The following is a 21,256-nucleotide window of genomic DNA, read 5'->3' on the forward strand; positions in this document are numbered from 1 at the left end:
GTTACATTTTAGATACGAGAGACCGAGACCATACCTTAGCCGATTTCCCAAGCTCAACCGGAGCACTTCTAAATCACTTGTCCACAAAGCTCTCAAGGTCTCAACACCTCCAAGAACAGATTTTTACCACCAAAAATTCCTTTTCAAGCTTTTCAAAGTCTCAATCAAGTTCCAATACCCACATATACACAACCTAAGCCACAATCATCATACCCATACACAATATCTCAATACCCAAACATCATAGAACAACAAATTACACTAGAGTTGAGAATCTTACCACATCCAAGGTCCAAGGAGACAAGATTAATCTTCTCCTTCAAGAGAGTTGGGTCCTATAACATCAAAGAGCCCAAAATCTCAACATTTCACCCATGAAATTCAAAAATAAGGGCTGGAATTTCGAAGAAGAAAATATAGCTTACCTCAAGATTGATTGTATAGTTTTTGTAGAGCTCTCTACGGTGAATGCGTGGCCGCAAATGGTGCGGCAATCAGAGCTCTAGATGAAAAGTTATGGTGGTTTGAAGATCAAATGAGAGAAAGAACTTGAGAGAGTGTTCTTCCCTCCATGGCCTCCATTTTCAGCATGTTTGAGTGATAAGTGAGGAGAGAGAGTGCTGAAATGAGGGTTTTAGAGTTTAGTTATGTTGGGCCAAGGGCCCACTTTGGGTCCCGTTGGCCCGGTTTAGTCCGTTTGGTGCAATCTTGGTCCAATTTCTATAAAATTAGTACCGAAATTCTCGTTTCAATCTCCTCTATCATTTTTAGCCATAAAAATCACATTTTTTGCTTTCTAGAATAAATTCTCATTTATGAGTTAATTAGTCATTAATTAACCGAGTTTTACAATAATAATAATAATAATAATAATAATAATAATAATAATAATAATAATAATTGTTATATGTATTTAATTCATAAAAGTTGAAATAACAATGACATTATTACTTATTAATATATTAATATTGATAATGAATAAATAAAAAATTATTTAATATTTAATATTTTTATATTATTTATTTTATATATTTTGATATATTTATTCAATTTTTTTATTATTTTTATATGTTATATATTTATTTCACGATTTAAAATTTTTGAATTTATCATTGCAGAAATAAATTTTTTCAATTTTTTTATTTAAAAAATAAAATATAATTTTTTATTGTTAATTTTATAAATAAGATTAAAAAAATAAAAAAAAAGATTAAAAAATTAATAATTATACTTTATCTTTTCAATTGAAATAAAAAAATTGAGAATTCCTGTAGTTGCTCACTTTAGGAGCTGGCATGCACTGCGAATTCCTATGCTTTTCTGAAATGGAACACATTAATAGGAAGAATTAATTGTATCCTATCATTTTGCATAAGATAAGGATTGAAAGATAAATGCACACACTATGTGGATGCCCATTTGGTTTAAGAATTTGAAAGCTGCACAATCTTATCTCTTATAGAATATTATTATTCTTTCATAGTTTCATCAATTCCGCAGAGTTGTCAAATGCCCATTTCTTCGTGACGTATAAATTATTCTAGAGCCGTGAGTATAAGCCAAAGCTAAAAAATGTATTGTCCTAAATAGGGGTGGTAATATGTACTCCACTCGCAGGTATTCAATCTGATTCCATCCGTTCGAGTAGGATTGTTAATCTGATCTGCAGCAGGTAGGATAGAGTGCGGGTAGAATTTTTGTGCGGATCGGATAGGGTGTGGGTTGAGTTTTAACCCTATCCGACCAACCCGCACTCTATATATATTTATATTATATACTTATATAAAAATATGTTTTAAGTGGATGTTGAATCAAAGATTTCTCACTAAATGCAAAAGATTCTTAGTCACTAAAAGAAAATCATTAGTTGATAATTTAATATTTTTTTTTTACATAAAAATCAGTTCTATTTTAAATTATCATCAAGTTATATAATAATGTTGTATATTTTTTGTAACCCGCGGGTAGGGTCGGATATCCGCGGGTTAAGAGCGGATAGAGTTAGGATTAAGATATTCTCAATTCGCAGATAGGGTAGGGTTGAGTTTATATAAAAATTTCAACCAACGAGTAGAATTAAGGTTGGATCCAAACCCTACCCTACCCTATTCATTGCCACTCCTAGTCCTAAATCGTATATATATTATATTACATTATATTTATGCAATTCTTTAAACAAATTTTATATCACATAATAGGAAGTAGGAGCCAGGAGGATATGCGTAAGTCTAGAACACTAGTAGAAATAACCACGTTCTAAGCGGTTAATTGGCTTGCAAGTTGCCATCATAGTATCTCTTTTATTATTACATCTATTACATTTGTTTTTAACTTCACTATTACATCTATTTTTTAAATTTTAAAACTAAAATTGGAGAATAAAAGGATTTAGGTTATTTTTCTTTACCCTTTGATCAACACTGCACCAAGCGTTAGAATGGAGAAAATGAGGAGACGAGATGTTGACGAGGTACATTAGCGTAACGTAATTTTTTTTTACAGTATTAGGCTTTAGCAATCTCAAGACGAAGTGTATTAGCGTAATGTGACTTTTTGATTGGATGATAAGAAAAATGCTACCTTCTGATTAGCAGATGACAGTGAGCCACAGATCCAGAGATGAAAATCCGAGGTATAGCATGATTAAATCTTTTAAATTGGCTCTAACTTTCAAATTGGGCGCTCTTTTTTTTTCTTTTTGAGAGAGTGGTGTTTAGGGTTTGGATTCCGAACAGTGTTCTTCGTATTGTCTATATATTCTATTCAAATTGGATTTGTGAATATGTATCCGATTCAAATTCCATAGCTTTTTCAAAAAAACGACTTTTGTATACTTGATAGAGCTATGCCTTCCTGTGTTTTGCTATGGCTCTCATGAATCCTGTTGGTGTTCTGAATCAAAAAATGGATGTTGTTGCAGATATCAACCCAACGAAGCTGGCTTGGAATCTGAAAGTCAGAATTGTGCGCCTGTACGAGTTTCCTAGCAAGTGGAACCCAAGAGAGATTTATAGCATGGAGTTGGTACTTCAAGATGAAAGGGTCAATTACTAAACTCTAAACTTTTCTAATTAGATTCACTTTGGATTTTTTTATCCATTGTGGTTTATTCTATTTGCTTCTTTCTGGTGTAGGGTGATCGTATACACTGCTCCATCCCGAAGTCAAATATGGCGGTATTTAGGACCTTGATTTATGAGCATGAACTTTATGCAATGAAAAATTTTATTGTTCAAGTAGTAGGACAATCTGTGTGAACAACTAGCCACAAGTATAAACTGAACTTTTATACTAAGACCTTTGTCAGTTTGCTTCCCAGCGACGTTTTCTGTTTAATCCTTTTCAATTTATCTCATATGAGAAGATTAAGGCAATGGTTGGTGTGAACAAGAACTATTTGTTGGGTAAATCAAGTTACTGATTATTTATTTTGTTCATTCTTTTAATGTTATTTATAATGTTGGCTACTTATTTGGTTAAATTTGTATGTATCTTTATGAATCTCTTTGTTCTTTGGGTTGCTTTGTGTACTCTTTTGTAGACTGTATGGGTCATGTCGTAGGAAGAGAGGACGTTACACTATTGGTTACAAAATCAGGAGAGGAGAGGAGAGTAAATGCATTAAACTACACTTGGAAGATCTAAAGTCTGTTTCCTATTTATTTTAATTCTTTTTTCGATTTTGTGATTTACCACTGATTTATCGTTTGGGTGGGCTTTGTTTACATTGTTTGTCCTTATATTTTGTTCCACTTAAAAAATTAAGGGAACATCATGAAGTGCACCCTCTTTGGTGACTTGGTGGACGAAGCCCTTGGCTTATTTGATAAAGATGATGGTCATCCTATTATCTTGGTGGCACAACTCTTTAAGCCTAATTTCTATCTCAATGAGGTTAATGTTTAAAATAGCCTTTATGCCTCTCGCTTGTTTTTTCACCTTGAGATCCCCGATGTTCTTGCATTCAAGAATAGGTGTGTTGAAAGTTTGTAGTCCTCACTTAACTGGCTCCCTTATTTCATTAATTTCACTATAATGTCCTCGTAAGATTTTTTGCCTATTTTATCTCATGTGCTTCAGTTTAATAAAGAGAAGTGATATAAAGGCTCAGTGTATTAATTATATATACAGAGCCAGCCTATAAATTCAATTAGTGATGAGTTGCATGGCGGTTCCTTACCAATCACTACTATTGAGGAGGTTTTGGACAAAACTAATGTAAGCTCCTCTATTGTTGGTTTTTTCAACCATGGCGTGCTTTGTTCATGTGGGTCTACTACTAGCGTTATTGTATTTTTTTTTTTTTTTGTATAGGAAACTTCATGTTGGATACTAGCCACTGTGGTTTCTATTGAAATTGGTGGCAGTGATTGGTATTATGCTTTGTGCAAGAGTTGTCCCAGAAAAGTGAAGGAGAATAAAGGTTGTTATCTGCGCAAGCATTGTGGTAAAGTTGGTATCAATACTCCTCTGAGGTAGAGACCTTCCAACTTAAAAGGGCTTAATATATTTAAGTTGTTTTGGGTTATTGCTCACTTTTCTAATGTATTTCATAATGCGTTTTCAACAGGTACCATCTTCATGTTATTGCCGCTGATGGTACTGGCTGTATTGGCCTAATCATTTGGAACCAAGAGGCCAAACTGGTTGTTGGAAAGTCTGCAAGTGAAGTAAAAAAAATCTCAGTGTAAGTTTTTTAATATTTGTGTTGAAAATGATTTAGTACCTCAGTGTAAGGTTTTCAATATTTGTGTGGAAAATAATTTATGTACTCAATTCATTAGAGAGCAATAAATAACGAAACTGATTCTTTTTTTCCTAATATCTAGAGAGGAGAAAATGTGGCATGCTATCCCAAAGTTTTGGATAGCATTGTCGACAAAAAAATTTCTGTTTAAATTATCCATTACGAAGAAAAATCTCACCTCAATTGATCAAGTGTATAATGTAGTTAAGATCAGCGATGATGACACACTCATAGCCCTTTATGAGTCCCAGTCTTGCTCTATAGATATGGTGGTGTGTTTTCTATCTTTTAATTGTTATGTTGTTCAGTATTTACTTTGTTGTTGTAGTGATCACACTGTTTTTCTAAATAACTACCTCTTAGGGAGTTGACCAAAGTATTTCCAATCTATTGCCTGCATCCTTTACTAATAAGGCTGAGTCTGATGTACATTCTGTGCAGTTTTGTCTTTATCTAAGGTTTGTATATCATATGAAACATGCATAGAGCATTTGCTGTGAGCAAATTTTATCAATCCCTCCCTCTTAAGATCTGTCTTTTCTGAGATGTGTTGCTACGCATGCAGGATTCAGGTTCGGAGAGCATTTTTGAGTGCGGTCTTGAGACTCCTAGCAAGGGTGTTGTGGCTGATTCAAATGCAGGTGCTACTATTGGTGGGGTGTATAGTCTAGATGTTCAGGGCTCTACAACCAAGCCATTGAAAGGTCGTGCTGGGAAAAGGAAGCTTGAGTAGTTAGTAATCATAGACTTCTATTAATGGGGAATCGGAGGAAGGCATTTCCAGCTTAGTTGAAAATGCTCTTTTATTTATATACTTTTTGCTTTAATGTCATCTTTAGTTGTTTTCTGCACGAGAACCTATTTGAAAGTTTATTGTAAGAACTCTATATATGTATGTCAATTATAGTTTGATGCATCTTTTGTAAATAAAATTTATAAATAGATAGTTTATTAAGTTGATTACATTTTTTTGTAACTTACCTTTGGAAACATATAAATAATCATTTCTTAGATTTTGATTATTTAAGCTGCTTTGTTTCATTTAAGCTGATATTGGACGATAACAACTCTTAAATAACAAGAACCTAGGTTAATGATAAAGTCGTGCCATTTCATTGTACAATTTGAAGTCTGAATTTTTTAGGATCTTGATTCGTGAGCATGAACTTTATTATTATAAGGAATTTTATTTTTCAAGCGGTAGGAAAATTTGTGTGAACGACTAGCCACAAGTATATACTGAGCTTTTATACCAAGACCTCTGTCAGTTTGTTTCTCAGTGACAGTTTCCTGTTTAATGCTTTTTAGTTTATCTCATATAAGAAGATTGAGGCAATGGTTGGTGTTCACAAGAACCACTTGCTGGGTAAATCAAGTTACTAATTATTTATTTTGTTCATTCTTTTAATGTTATTGTATCATCTTGGTAACTTATTTGGTTAAATTTGTATGTACTTTTATGAATCTCTTTGCCCTTTGGGTTGGTTTGTGTACTCTTTGTGTATTCTTTTACTGAAGTCATGCCATTTTAGTATACAATTTCTATTTGTGTTCCAGATCCAGTGCCAGATGTAGAATACTATGAAGTAATTAAGAATATAATTATGCATGGGCCATGCGGAACTGCACGAAAAAACTCACCTTGCATGGAAAATGGACAATGCATTTGTCACTTCCCTAAAAAATTTGTTAAACATACCACCATTAATCATAATGGGTATCCAGTTTACAAACGGCAAAATGATGGTCGCACTATTGAGATATCTGGAATTCACTTGGATAATCGATACGTTGTTCCCCACAATAAGTTCTCGTTGTTAAAATATGGTGCTCATATAAATGTTGAGTGGTGCAATCAATCCAAATCAATCAAATATCTCTTAAAATATGTCAACAAGGGAAGTGCTCGGGTTATAGTATCTTTTTATTCAAATTCAGAAGTTGAGAATACAAACTGTGTTGTTGATGAGATCAAAATATTTTATGATTGTCAGTACATTTCACCCTATGAATCTGCATGGAGAATCTTTGCATATGATATACACTATAGAAAGCCATCTGTTGAAAGATTAAGTTTTCACTTGCTTGATGAACAGATCGTCATATTTGAAGATAGAGACACACTAACAGAGACATTTCAAAAGGCAACTGTTAAAGAATCGATGTTTATAGCATGGTTTAGAGCTAATAGAAAATAAAATAAAGCCAGACAAATTAACTTATACTGATTTTCCAAGAAAATTTGTTTTGAAAAGCCAACTTCGAGAATGGGAAGCACGAAAAGCCGGTACTGTCATCAGAAGATTATTCTTTGTACCATTGATAAACCACTATTTTATGGTTTATCTTGTGCTTAATTGAGTGGATTTTATCAACTCTTTACCCACTTATTCATACTATTTGCATGTTTTACAATTCCTTCCCAAGATTTGTGCTATGATTGGAAACATGCTTCTTTGATCTTATAATTGCTAATATTAATCCTCTCTTATTACCGTTAGATACCTTGATATGTGTGTTAAGTGATTTCAGAGATTACAGGACAAGAATGGTTCAGAGGATGGAAAGGAAGCATGCAAAAGTGGAAGGAATACAAGAAGTTGGACAAATTGCTAAGCTGTCCAGCCTGACCTCTTCGCACTCAAACAGCAATAACATTAGCTACAGAGGTCCAAACGATGCGGTTCTAGTTGCGTTGGAAAGCTAACGTCCAGAGCTTCGATTTGATATATAATATGCCATAGCTTCTCTGAAGCTAGGCGATGCGACCGCGTGATCCATGCGGCCGCATCGCAGTGACGAAAATTCAGCGAGTTTGAATTCGTAACCAGCGAATTCTGGGCTGTCTCCAACCCAGTTCTCGGCCCAGAAAACACAGATTGAAGGCTATAAAGTAGGAGAATGCATCCATACATGAACAAGCTTTCAATATTCACAATTTTAAGATTTAGATGTAGTTTTTAGAGAGAGAGGTTCTCTCCTCTCTCTTAGGATTAGGATTAGGATTTCTCTTAGTTTTAGGAGTGACTCTCGATCCCAGGTTCAATGTTCTTTTTATTTATTTTCTCAATTTAATTTATGAACATCTATGCCAGATTTAATTTTTTTGTTAATGCAATTCGAGGTATTTTCAGATTTAAGATTGCTTTGCTTTATTTATATTGATGCTTTTAATTTAATTTAGATATTTTTCTCCCTTTTGGCTTTAGTCAAGTGATTGGTAGTACTTGAGTTATCAAACTTAGCAAGTGATTGAAATTGGCAGATTCTGCTTGAGCTAGGATTGCTCTAACACTAGTCTCTCCACAGGAGTTGACTAGGACTTGAGAATCAAGCTGATCAGTCCACTTAACCTTCCTTTGTTTAATAAAGGATGACCAAGTGGGATTAAAACCCAATTCTCTTCACACCTGATAAGGATAACTAGGATAGGAATTTCAATTCTTATACCTTGCCAAGAGATTTTATTATTATTATTATTTTATTTTACTTGTCATATAATATATTCCCACCTTACTTCCAAAACCCCAATTTACAAACTCATAACCAATAATAAGAACATACTCCCTGCAATTCCTTGAGAAGACGACCCGAGGTTTGATACTCGGTTATCAATTTCAAAGGGGTTTGTTACTTGTGACAACCAAAACGTTTGTATGAAAGGACTTTTGAAGGTTTAGAAACTATACTTGCAACGAGGATTTATCCGCAAATTTCTAGACCACGCAAAAGTTCTCTCATCAAAATGGCGCCGTTGCCGGGGAATTGCAAACGTGTGCCTTATTATTGGTTATTGTAAATATAAAAAAAAAATCAATTTTCAATTTTCAATTTAAAAAAAATTTCAATTTTCAAAATTTAAAATTCAAATTTAAAAAAAATTTCAAATTTTAATCTTCAAATTTCAATTTTAAAAATTCAAAATTCAAATTTTAATTTTCAAATTCAAAAATTTGAATTTAAAATTTGCTTTTATTTTTGTTTTTAAATTTTTATTAACTAACTATGAGTTCTCATCCCTCTCGCTTCAAGTTTGATTCCAATGTTGTTGTTAGGAATGGAAACTATAATGAGAACAGGCATCAAGGTTGGAAGAATCAAAGATGGGAGGAACCACAAGGATTTGATCAACCCTCATGGCAACAACCACCTCCAATAGACTATCAACAACCACCACCATATGCCTATGAATCCTCTCTTCAACATGACTTTGGACCACCATACTCACAAGTCCCTTTCCGCCATTCACCCCATATGACCCTAACCCTCAACCACCATACCAACCACCTTATGGGCCATATGAACCACATATAGAACCACCCCAATTCCAACCCAATTACTCACAAGAACCACCACTTCAATATTCACCATCTCTATATCCATCAATCCAAGAGCACTATGATCCTATTTATGAAATTTGAGTGCATCAAGAGACAAAGGATCATTTCAAGGAAACAGTGGATCGATTTCAGGCAACCATTCGTCAATTGGAACAAGCGATAAATCAATTAGCTTCCCGACGTTCGGACACTCAAGGAACCCTCATGGCTTCATGTGGGCAATCTAATGAAGAACATAGCATGAAGGAGACATTAGAAACTCCAGTGGATAGTAAAGAGCATGAATTTGTACTGGAACAAGTGGAGGAAGCCGGAATTATTGAAGAAGAAGAAGTGGTTGAAGACTTAGGAGATGCAGAACCTCCATGGGAAAGTCCAGTCATAGAACCCCCTTCCAAGACGTTTGATATTGATGCTGAGGAGGGTGTATGGTGCACGAAATTGTGATCTCCAGGCTCGAACAAATCCTGGTAATGGCTCCAAAGCTTGGTGCTCTTGATCTTAATTCATAATTGTCACAACTTCGATACAACTAACCAGCAAGTGCACTGGGTCGTCCAAGTAATACCTTACGTGAGTAAGGGTCGAATCCCACGGAGATTGTTGGTATGAAGCAAGCTATGGTCACCTTGTAAATCTCAGTCAGGCAGATATAAAGTGATAATGGTGTTTTTGAATATTATATAGTAAAATAGGGATAGAGATACTTATGTAATTCATTGGTAGGAATTTCAGATAAGCGAATGGAGATGCTTTTCATTCCTCTGAACCTTTGCTTTCCTGCTATCTTCATCCAATCAGTCTTACTCCTTTCCATGGCTGGCTTTATGCAAGGGCATCACCGTTGTCAGTGGCTACATCCCCTCCTCTCAGTGAAAGATATGCTCACATGCTCTGTCACAGCACGGCCAATCATCTGTCGGTTCTCGATCATGCTGGAATAGGATTCACCCTCCTTTTGCGTCTGTCACTAACGCCCAGCACTCGCGAGTTTGAAGCTCGTCACAGTCATTCAGTCATTGAATCCTACTCGGAATACCACAGACAAGGTTTAGACTTTCCGGATTCTCTTGAATGCCGCCATCATTCTAGCTTACGCCACGAAGATTCCGGTTAGGAGATCTAAGAGATATTCATTCTAGCTTATTTCATGTAGAACGGAAGTGTTTGTCAGGCACGCGTTCATAAGGGAGAAGGATGATGAGTGTCACACATAATCATCACCTTCATCATGTTCTTAGGTGCGAATGGATATCTTAGAAGCGAAATAAGAAGAATTGAATAGAAAATAGTAGTACTTTGCATTAATCTTTGAGGAACAGCAGAGCTCCACACCTTAATCTATGGAGTGTAGAAACTCTACCGTTGAAAATACATAAGTGAAGGTCCAGCCATGGCCGAGATGGCCAGCCCCCTAAAACGTGATCAAAGGATCATAAGGTAATCCAAAGATGGTCAAAAAGACGCCTAATACAATAGTAAGAGGTCCTATTTATAATAAACTAGTCACTAGGGTTTACATGAGTAAGTAATTGATGCATAAATCCACTTCCAGGGCCCACTTGGTGTGTATTTGGGATGGGCTTTAAGTGTTGCACGTGCAGAGGCCATTTGTGGAGTTGAACGCCAGTTTCTGTGCCAGTTTGGGCGTTCAACTCTGGTTTTGGATCCTTTTCTGGCGCTGGACGCCAGATTTGGGCAGAAGGCTGGCGTTGAACGCCAGTTTACGTCGTCAATTCTTGGCCAAAGTATGGACTATTATATATTGCTGGAAAGCCCTGGATGTCTACTTTCCAAAGCAATTGGAAGCGCGCCATTTCAAGTTCTGTAGCTCCAGAAAATCCACTTTGAGTGCAGGGAGGTCAGAATCCAACAGCATCAGCAGTCCTTCTTCAACCTCTGAATCTGATTTTTGCTCAAGTCCCTCAATTTCAGCCAGAAAATACCTGAAATCACAGAAAAACACACAAACTCATAGTAAAGTCCAGAAATGTGAATTTAACATAAAAACTAATGAAAACATCCCTAAAAGTAACTAGATCCTACTAAAAACATACTAAAAATAATGCCAAAAAGCGTATAAATTATCCGCTCATCAGTGTACAACCTCCAAGGCATATCACAGTTGAAGACTTGAAAGAAGTTGATCAAGAGATGGAGATTCAAGAAGAAGAAGCACAACCTCCCATGCCCTTGGAAAGCAATGAAGAGGAGATTAAATCGGAAGAAAGCTACCAAGAGGAAGAGGTTGGTATTAAAGAAGTGTGCAAAGACGTGGTAATTATCAGAGAAGACCACAAGGGAGAGGAGCTTGCAATTTCATTAAAAATACCTTCTCCTAAGTTGCCATCATCCTTCACAACATTCAAGTGGGTAAAATTCATATCCCTTAGCTTTCTAATTCCACTTGAATATGGGCTACTGGAGACGGATGGTCAACTTAGAGCTCTTTGTGGCATTAAGAGTAAGAGGAAGATGGTCAGTGGTAAGAATTGTCCTGCAAGGTTCATTATAGTTGGAAGCTTAAAGTTTAAATGCAAAGGTTGGTGTAAAGCTCAACTGAATGGGTCTAGGAAGTTGTTTGGCCGCTTTAGTGAGAATTCAGATTGCTTGCTACCCGGATGGAATCATGATAATCAACAAGAAGACGGGTGCAAAAGCAAGATTTGGGACCCCAGAATTCATCCCAAAAATCAACACTCTTGGGGTCTTGTCACTTGTTTTAACTTACTTGAAGGCTTTCTGTGCCTAGTTTGGGACCCCGGAGGATATTGGAAGTACAAACATTGGTGGGAATTCCTGGATCAGTACAAGCATAAACCACCATAATAGGGAGCTCACCAAATGTCCAACTTAAGGACTTTAACTAAAAGTGCTAGGTGGGAGACAACCCACCATGGTATGATCGTTCTTTTTTTTAATTTTATTTTATCTGGTTTTGTTTGTTTTTGAATTTTATTTTATTTTATTGAACCTGGAATCATGCATAGCATTCACATTAAGCATCGCATTCTGCATCTTACATAAAAAAAAAGAGAGAAAAAACACGCACGCGACGCGGCAGCGTCGCTGACGCGTCTGCGTCACTAGTGCGTTGGGGAGAAAAGAATTGAACAGAGAGTCACGCGAAAGCATGGCTGGAGGCGCGCCTTTAGCATAATTTGACCCCACGCGACTGCGTCGCTCACGCGACCGCGTCATGTGGGAACTTTGGCCTCCTACGCGACCGCGTGCCCCACGCGGCCGCGTGCCATGAAAATCGACGTAACAAAGGTGTATGGCCGAAAGTTGAGCTGGAATTGGGCTGGACTCGTGCTGGAAGCCCAAGCCTTCCAATGCGAACGCGTGCCCCATGCGGCTGCGTCGTTTTCCAAAAATGGCCATCCACACGATCGCGTCACCCACGCGATCGCGTCACCCACGCGATCGCGTCACCCACGCGATCGCGTCACCTAATATTTGGCAAAATAATATTTTGAACAGAAAGTTGTGCGAGTGTGAGGCTGCCCTTGCGCCAGTAGCATAAAACGTGTCACGCGACCGCGTGACCGACGCGACCGCGTGACCGACGCGACCATGTCGATTAACTTAAAGCGCAAGTCACGTGACCGCGTGCCCCACGCGTCCGCGTCGCTTGCGCCGCACAGCTTATCCATATCAGCCAAAAATCTTATCTTTTTTTCCCCAATCCTAATTTTTCCTCCCTCCTTTCTTATTTACTTCTTCTTCCCTTCTTTCTTTTCTCATTCTTCTTATTTTTTCTTTTTTTTTTTATTTTAATTTATTTGCATACTTTCATTCATTGCATTATTTTCATTGGTGTTAGAAATTTATTTGGAACATGTTGTTAGTTTGAAAGACTTGGTAATCTAACTTGGACATTGAATGCTTGATCTATGCTACTCATGCCTTTGCCAGCAAGCCAATAAATACCTTGCATTCACTTGTTATCATATGCACTAGCTATTTTCCATTGATGACTTTTCACATGTACTCATGAGCGTGTGTTAACGTCATTCTTCTTTATTGTGCATTGATTACCACCTTTCACGCTCTCTTCCTTGCTGTAACCCTTAGCTTTAACAGTCACTTTCTTTTTCCCTTTTGAGGATGGCCACCAAGAAGGGTAAAGAGAAAGCCACTCCCAAATCACCGGCAAGGAAAGGAACAAAGAGAGCCCCAGTTGAAGCAACCCATCCACTTGTATATCTTAGCATGCACCGAGGACGGTGCAATATTTAAGTGTGGGGAGGTCGATACCGATCTCCATGGGTTAGTTATTTCCTAATTCAACACCAATATTTTCTTTGTTAATTGCTGCATTTGCATATTTAATTGCATATTTATTTGATTTTTTTGCATATTTTACCACTTGGTTGAAGTAATATTTTTTTTTTCAAGAAACATTTTAGAGCATTTCACTAATTTAAATAAAATGTTACACTTGTTTGAAGAAATATTATACTGGAACATGGTTTAGAGCTTGAACACACAAAACCTGTGAGATTTTGAGCCTATTTGAATTGGTTGCATTTTATCAACCAATATTTTATTTTTAGTGTGTATTTTTTCTCTAAAATTGTGATCTTTGTCTTGCTTAATTCTATATTTCCATGGTTTGATGTATGCATGCACTTACATGATTGAGGCCTTTGTTTCACTGAGCTTACATACCCATATGGCCTTACCTTTCATTATCCTTTGTAAACCAATTTGAGCCTATTTTATCCCTTTGTTCTTTACTTTAGCACATCATTAACTCTAAGCGAAAAACAATAATATCCTTAATTTGAATCCTTAGTTAGCTTAGACTAGTGAGAGTGCTTATGATTTAAGTGTGGGAAATTGGGTTTGGAAATATTTGGTTTGAGAATTGAGTATGTTAGAATTTTCTAAAAATGTGAAAGAAATATTTAGGACATGTTCATGCATTCAAAAAATTAATCATATACATTGAGAAAAACAAAAGAAAAGGAAAATATATATATATATATATATAAAGAGAGAGAAAAAGAAAAGAAAAAGAGCAAATAAATAAAAGGGGACAAAATGCCCCAAAGTAAGTGGTGAAAGCAATGCATATGTACGGTACTTAGAATTAGAATCATGAATAATGTGGAAAATATGGTTGATGGATAGTTAATTTTTGTATTGTGATTACATGGATTGTCTAAAGTTAGGTGGAAAGTTAAGTTAATTAAGGATTCAGATTTTAGTCCACTTGGCCAAAGACAATCCTACCTTGACCCTAACCCCATTACAACCCTTAAAAGACCTCTTGATTTGTGTATTTATGCATTAAATTTATGTTGATTGTTAGATGAAGAGCAAGCCTTAGAAAGCAAGGTTAGTGGAGAATTGAGAGAATCGGACCTAAAACACTGGAGTGATTAGAGTGTATACACTACCAGTGAGGGTTCGATGCCCAATTCCTTGTTCCCTGCTTTCATGAGCTATTTTCTTCTTGCAAGTCTATTTGTACTTTATTTTCATGATTTGAATTAGTGAAATCCAATTCATATTTCTTCTTGAAGGATTTGTTTACTTTTAACTAAGTAGGTAGAATCATTTTGCATGTAGTTGCATTCATATAGATAGGTTGCATTTCATACTTTCTTACATTCCTCTTCATCTTTATAGTTTCTCTTGAACTTAGCATGAGGACATGCTATTGTTTAAGTGTGGGGAGGTTGATAAACCACTATTTTATGGTTTATCTTGTGCTTAATTGAGTGAATTTTATCAACTCTTTACCCACTTATTCATACTATTTGCATGTTTTACAATTCCTTCCCAGGATTTGTGCTATGATTGGAAACATGCTTCTTTGATCTTATAATTGCTAATATTAATCCTCTCTTATTACTATTAGATGCCTTGATATGTGTGTTAAGTGATTTCAGAGATTACAGGGCAAGAATGGCTCAGAGGATGGAAAGGAAGCATGCAAAAGTGGAAAGAATACAAGAAGTTGGACAAATTGCTAAGTTGTCCAGCCTGACCTCTTCGCACTCAAACGGCTATAACTTTAGCTATAGAGGTCTAAACGATGCGGTTCTAGTTGCGTTGGAAAGCTAACGTTCGGGGCTTCGATTTGATATATAATATGCCATAGTTGCCCTGACACTAGGTGACACGACCGCGTGATCCATGCGGCCGCGTTGCAGTGACGAAAATTCAGCGAGTTTGAATTCGCAACCAGCGAATTCTGGGCTGTCTCCAACCCAGTTCTCGGCCCAGAAAACACAGATTGAAGGCTATAAAGTAGAGGAATGCATCCATACATGAACAAGCTTTCAATATTCACAATTTTAGGATTTAGATGTAGTTTTTAGAGAGAGAGGTTCTCTCCTCTCTCTTAGGATTATGATTAGGATTTCTCTTAGTTTTAGGAGTGACTCTCGATCCCAGGTTCAATGTTCTTTTTATTTATTTTCTCAATTTAATTTATGAACATCTATGCCATATTTAATTTCTTTTGTTAATGTAATTCGAGGTATTTTCAGATTTAAGATTGCTTTGCTTTATTTATATTGATGCTTTTAATTTAATTTAGATATTTTTCTCCCTTTTGGCTTTGGTCAAGTGATTGGTAGTACTTGAGTTATCAAACTTAGCAAGTGATTGAAATTGGCAGATTCTGCTTGAGCTAGGATTGCTCTAACACTAGTCTCTCCACAGGAGTTGACTAGGACTTGAGAATCAAGCTGATCAGTCCACTTAACCTTCCTTTGTTTAATAAAGGATGACCAAGTGGGATTAAAACCCAATTCTCTTCACACCTGATAAGGATAACTAAGATAGGAATTCCAATTCTTATACCTTGTCAAGAGATTTTATTATTATTATTTTATTTTACTTGTCATATAACATATTCCCACCTTACTTCCAAAACCCCAATTTACAAACTCATAACCAATAATAAGAACATACCTCCCTGCAATTCCTTGAGAAGACGACCCGAGGTTTGAATACTCAGTTATCAATTTCAAAGGGGTTTGTTACTTGTGACAACCAAAACGTTTGTATAAAAGGACTTTTGAAGGTTTAGAAACTATACTTGCAACGAGGATTTATCCGCAAATTTCTAGACCACACAAAAGTTCTCTCATCAACCACCATCATCTGGTGAATTATACTACTTGAGAATGCTAATGATTGTAAGGGGCCCAAGAAGTTTCAAGGATCTAAGAACCTACAACAATATTATTTACTCTTCATATAGAGATGCATGTTACGCACGGGGTTTATTAGACGATGATCAAGAATATGTTGATGCAATTAAAGAAGCAAGTTATTGGGGTTTAGGTCAATATTTACGGAAACTCTTTGTAACCCTATTATGGTCAAACTCAATGATACAACCATAAGTCATTTGGGAGAAATGCTGGACACTATTATCAGATGGAATTTTGCATAATCATATAAATATGTTTAACTTACCAGGTATATTTCAATATTAAAGTCAATATAGACATATACACTATCTTAGTTTGCATGCTATTTGTAAGGTCCCATATCGGTTGGGGAGGGGAACGAAGCATGCCTTATAAGAGTGTGGATACCTCTTCCTAGCATGACATATTTTGATGAGTGAGTGTGGGCTGTTACACGCCTAGCTCGCTGCCGCCGCTCTGTTCGGGACCGTCGCATCCTCGCCGCCAGCTTCGTTGGATTTCGCCGTCTCCCTCCTTGCTGCCGCCGTTCGAATCACGAACAGGAGAGGGAGAAGATGCGAGCCATGGTCGGAGGGGAGAAGGCGCGCATGTCTGGTAGCTGCCGTCGTGTCGCTTCCGTCGGAATGGCCGTCGCCACTGCCACCATCTGAGCTCGCCGTTGCTGATGATGGTAAGCTGAACCGCAGTCAGAAAAGGGTTCAGGCCACCGCAGGTGCCGCTGCCAGAGAAGGGAGTTGCGTCTCTGTGATTCTGATCACCGGGAGTGGTTCTGTGACTTCCGGGACCACTACCGAAGCTTCGGGCAGAGCCTCTGCTGCCCGGAGTGCCTCTGCTGCCACGGAGTTCCACCGCCGGTAAGAGCTTTAAGTTTGGTTTCGGTTCTTTTGGAATTCCGGAAAGGTTTTTAACGTCGCGTGGTTGTTACAGTCTCCGGTAAGAGCTTTAAGTTTCGTTTCGATTCTTTTGCTCGCGACTGTCACTTAAGGTTAATGTCGGAGCTATTGCCAGGTCGATTCAGAATCGCAGCTGCGTCGTCTTGTGATTTCAGTAAGTAATTATGTTTCGAATAACCTCGCGTTAGTATTTTGTTGTGTTGGTTAATGAACCTGAGTTTTGGTAACGTGGGGTCGAGTCTTGATTATTATATGTTGTGATTAGAGTCGTTGTGGTTGTTGAAGAAGCAAGTGGAGCTAAGGTTTTGGTTGCAGTCGATTCGGGTCGAGACGAAAGGATTCAGTTAGCGAGTTTGGGTTGTGGTTTCGACGTATCGAGGTAGGGGCTTTTCTAAAATCTCAATTTTATAATTTGGGATTGTTATAAATGGATGGCGATGTGAGAAATACACTTTTTAGTTATTGTACAAGTCTTATGTATTATTTGGCTATTTTGGATGAATGTGATTATATGTTTGATTGGGTTATTGTTTGGATTTGATAAATTGATTGTTGTTGAATTGTATCTTTAAAGTTTTGGAAATAAGTTTAATCCGTTAATAAAGATTGACCTTGAGACGACTTCTGATTATTATTTGGTTTTGATAAATGGGTTGTTGCTGAACTGTTTCTTTAAAAGTTTTAGAAATGAGTTTAATAAGTTGATAATGATTTGATCTTGAGCCGATTTCCTTGAGATATGAAAATGAGGTGAATGTTGGATTCAGTTGGCTTTTGAACTGATTTTGGGTTTTGGACCATTGAAAGGGATTGTGGATTGGTTTGGATGGGACATGGAAAGGGTGGCAGAGTCCAAGTTTTAGGGGAAGTGCTGCCGAAATTCCAGTAGAATCCGGGACTTTATTGAAATGTTATCTGGAAAATTACGAGTTAAAGACTTCTACTATTTTATTTGAATTATTAAGAAAGGGATGACTTATGCTTTTGAAATGAATTACTAAAAAGGAAATTTTGATTTAGTCTTGTTTCTTAAGAAAAGTATTGTATCTCTTTTGGGAGCAAGTTATTTAGATGAATATTATGTTTTAAGGCTGTTTTAATGTGAAAAGGGTTATGTCTTTGAATTTGACTTGAGGATTTCAATTAGAGGAGTTTCAGTGACTTTGAAAGAACCTGAACGCCTATTGACAAGTTTCATTCTAAAATATTTTGGAAAAAGTTTTAAGTACTCTTTGAATTCTGAATTTTTGCAAGACTAAAATAATTTTTTAGCAGTTTGAAATGCTTTAGAATTTATCATGGGGTTGAAGCTGGTTTTGTTTAAGTAAAGGAAACGGCTTTGAAAGGAGTAATTGATTACATGACTCGGTTTGCTTAGATCCTATTTACTCATATCAGGAAGCCAAGGTTTTAATGATTTTAAGTGAATTTGAGGAAATGAGTTAGGTTATTCTCCCCTAAAGATTTGAGACACTGCCGAGGAACTTTTGTTATAAAATCCCGTTGTTGGATGGATGATTTTGAACATTTCAAAAGAGATCTTTAATTTGCCATGGTTTTGAAAGTTTTGGAAAGAGGATGCCGAGAGTGGCTTTGTTTTTAAAAGGGAAACTTACTTTGAGTAAAAGGGGCTTATGAGCCTAAGATGATTTGAGGTATGGGAACTTTAAAGCCAAGGCTGAAAAGAGTTGAAATTTGATTTCGAAGTGAAGTGAATTGAGAAAAAGTGATTTATAGCTTGAATGCTGATTTTATGAATTTGATGATATTGGATGGTGGAAGTGCTATTTTGTTATGAGCCGGAATGGCTGTGTATGATAATGAATTTTAGCTGATTGCGGAATATGTTGTGAGCCAGATGGCTGACTATGAGTCATGAATTTAAGCAGGATGGCTGAAATGAATATTGATTTATGGCTGAGAATAAATGCATATATGCTGAGATATTGATATTGTGATTTTGCACTTCCAACTATTTGAGATACGAGTTTCCCTGGGTAGAAGTAGTGGCTAGCCACCACGTGCTCTAGGTTGAGACTTGATACTCTGTTGACCCTATGTCGTAAGTGTGGCCGGACACTGTGAAAGTTTCGGATGAACTCGCCCCCGTGAACATACACCAGTGAGGGTGTTGGATGTGAATTATAATTATCTCTTGTGAATAACTCGAGTTGGGGATACACGACAGAGGGACAGTCCAATGGATAGCTACCAGGACTTGTCGGGTTGGCTTTATAACCGACAGATGATATCATCAGCCACTAGGACAGGCATTCATCATATGCATCTATGTGACATTGTTTGAGTGTGCATATTGTACTTGGTTTGTCTTTGTGATTACTTGTGATTATCTGCTAATTGTTCTACTTGCGGTAACTGTCTGTTTGTGCTTGAACTTTCCTACTTGTGTTTGTGACTGAAACTCTGCTGGAGTGTGGTGGATTGGCTGCTGTTGGATTGTTTGGGCCTAGGGCCGTGGTTGATATGAGATAGGTCAATGGTTGATTTCGATTTTGTGTTCCTGGTTTAGAAAAATATGAAAAACTAATCTGGTTCAGCATAGATAAACCCTTTTCTAAAGGCTTTTAAATTTTTAAAGTAATGAGCAGTTTCCTCTTTCAGAAAAGATTTCAGATATTTGTATAGTAACCCTTTACTTTTGAAAAGATGCATAAGGTAGTTATTAATCACTCTAACGATGTTATCTCGCGTATCTTGTTATAGTAATTCTGCAACCTTATAGTGAGAACCCTTTTGAGGATGATGTTCTCACTCCCCTACAGGTCCTTTCTTTTTCAGGTTACAGATGACGAAGTTCGGGAGAGCTTATTTCTTTTCTGTTAGACGATGTTCTTTTATTGTTTTAGTATTTATGTTTCCCTCGCCTTTAGCTTTGCTAGTTTTTGTAAGAGGGATAGGATGTTGATATATATATATATATATATATATGTATGTATTTTCGATGAGTACTGTAACTTATATTAATATGTATGAGTGTATGTTTTCGAATGGTTCGGTAAACAGACTCATATTTTAGTATTAAATAGTATAAGATTTGTCGTAATAACTGAGCTATTAGAGTGGCGCAGCCGGAAGCGTGACTTTTGATAGTTAGGGTGTTACACTATTAAAAAAACTATATTTATAGATACAGTAACTAATTTATATTTAAAAAGTAGATATTAAATAGATTAGTTTAATTTCTACTAATATGTCTTTTTTATTCATTTTTTAGATCTGGTCATGTCAGATGAGGAGTTATTGCAACTAACTCTCATTGAAATTGAGGACATACTTAATAGCAATGGAAAGTCACTTCGAGAATTCTCAACAATGCCATATCCAAATATAGATAACATTAATCTCAGAAGACAAGATGTTCTATACAACAAATTAATATTAGATGAACTTAACTATAACCATGTTTTGTTAGCTGAACAGCACAAACAATACTTATCTCAAATGACAATAGAACAACGGAATATGTACGACCAAGTTATTAAAGCTACAAATTCAGATAACGGTCATATTTTCTTTCTATATGGATACGGAGGTACTGGAAAAATATTTCTTTGGAGAACACTCTTAGCTGCTCTTAGATCTAAAGGAGAAATAGTTTTAACTGTAGCTTCAGTGAAATAGCATCTCTTTTGTTACCAGGAGGGAGAACTACTCATTCAAGATTTGCAATTCCTCTTATTCCTGACAAATTTTCTACTTGCAACATTAAACAAGGCAGTTTGTTAGCAGAATTAATTTCAAGAATAAAACTTATTATTTGGGATGAAACACCAATGATGAATAAGTTTTATTTTGAAGCACTTGACCGAACAATGAGAGGCTTACTTCAGGCCTTCAGCATACAAATGAATCAAGTTTAATCTTGCCGTTTGGAGAAAAAATAGTTGTTTTGGTGGAGATTTTAAACAAACTCTTCCCGTTATTACAAAAGGATCTAGGCAGGATATTGTCAATGTATCTATAAATTCTTCTTACCTGTGGCGTAACTGTCAGATATTAAATTTGACTCAAAACTTGCGACTAAAGTCTTCAAATAAAAGACAAAGCACTAAGAAAACAAAAAGATTTGCAAAATTG

General features: G+C 36.4%; 2 protein-coding genes across 4 annotated transcripts; both read left to right on the plus strand.

Annotated features, from left to right (window-relative positions):
- The first annotated feature begins 1,511 nt into the window (after nt 1-1,511).
- Nucleotides 1,512-5,710, plus strand: LOC140181869 (uncharacterized). Of its 3 annotated transcripts, none has more exons than XM_072227491.1 (7): nt 1,512-1,617; nt 2,921-3,042; nt 3,135-3,176; nt 4,132-4,218; nt 4,315-4,475; nt 4,571-4,687; nt 5,313-5,710. In XM_072227491.1, the coding sequence occupies exons 2-7, from the start codon at nt 3,016-3,018 to the stop codon at nt 5,416-5,418; spliced, it is 540 nt and encodes a 179-aa protein (XP_072083592.1). In that variant the 5' UTR covers nt 1,512-1,617; nt 2,921-3,015; the 3' UTR covers nt 5,419-5,710. The 3 variants fall into 3 exon arrangements, with proteins under 3 accessions (XP_072083592.1, XP_072083593.1, XP_072083591.1); XM_072227492.1 differs by having other exon boundaries at nt 1,518-1,672; XM_072227490.1 differs by lacking the exon at nt 1,512-1,617 and adding an exon at nt 2,023-2,632.
- An 11,544-nt stretch (nt 5,711-17,254) lies between these two features.
- LOC140182236 (uncharacterized) lies at nt 17,255-20,800 on the plus strand. Its single transcript, XM_072228377.1, has 2 exons — nt 17,255-17,312; nt 20,394-20,800. Exons 1-2 carry the CDS (start codon nt 17,255-17,257, stop codon nt 20,798-20,800), a joined length of 465 nt encoding a protein of 154 aa, XP_072084478.1.
- The last annotated feature ends 456 nt before the right edge of the window (nt 20,801-21,256 follow it).

Source organism: Arachis hypogaea, chromosome 19 (genome assembly GCF_003086295.3).
Source record: "Arachis hypogaea cultivar Tifrunner chromosome 19, arahy.Tifrunner.gnm2.J5K5, whole genome shotgun sequence".
In the NCBI taxonomy this organism is placed as follows: domain Eukaryota; kingdom Viridiplantae; phylum Streptophyta; class Magnoliopsida; order Fabales; family Fabaceae; genus Arachis; species Arachis hypogaea.

What these genes read in the sequence shown, in the direction of transcription:
- LOC140182236 (XM_072228377.1), top strand. Translation starts at nt 17,255, where the DNA reads ATGTCGGAGCTATTGCCAGGTCGATTCAGAATCGCAGCTGCGTCGTCT. An exon ending in TGCGTCGTCTTGTGATTTCA is followed by an intron (nt 17,313 to 20,393) that starts GTAAGTAATTAT and finishes TTCATTTTTTAG; the next exon opens with ATCTGGTCATGTCAGATGAG.
- LOC140181869 (XM_072227490.1), top strand. An exon ending in TCCCGAAGTCAAATATGGCG is followed by an intron (nt 3,177 to 4,131) that starts GTATTTAGGACC and finishes TTATATATACAG; the next exon opens with AGCCAGCCTATAAATTCAAT. An exon ending in GGTATCAATACTCCTCTGAG is followed by an intron (nt 4,476 to 4,570) that starts GTAGAGACCTTC and finishes CGTTTTCAACAG; the next exon opens with GTACCATCTTCATGTTATTG.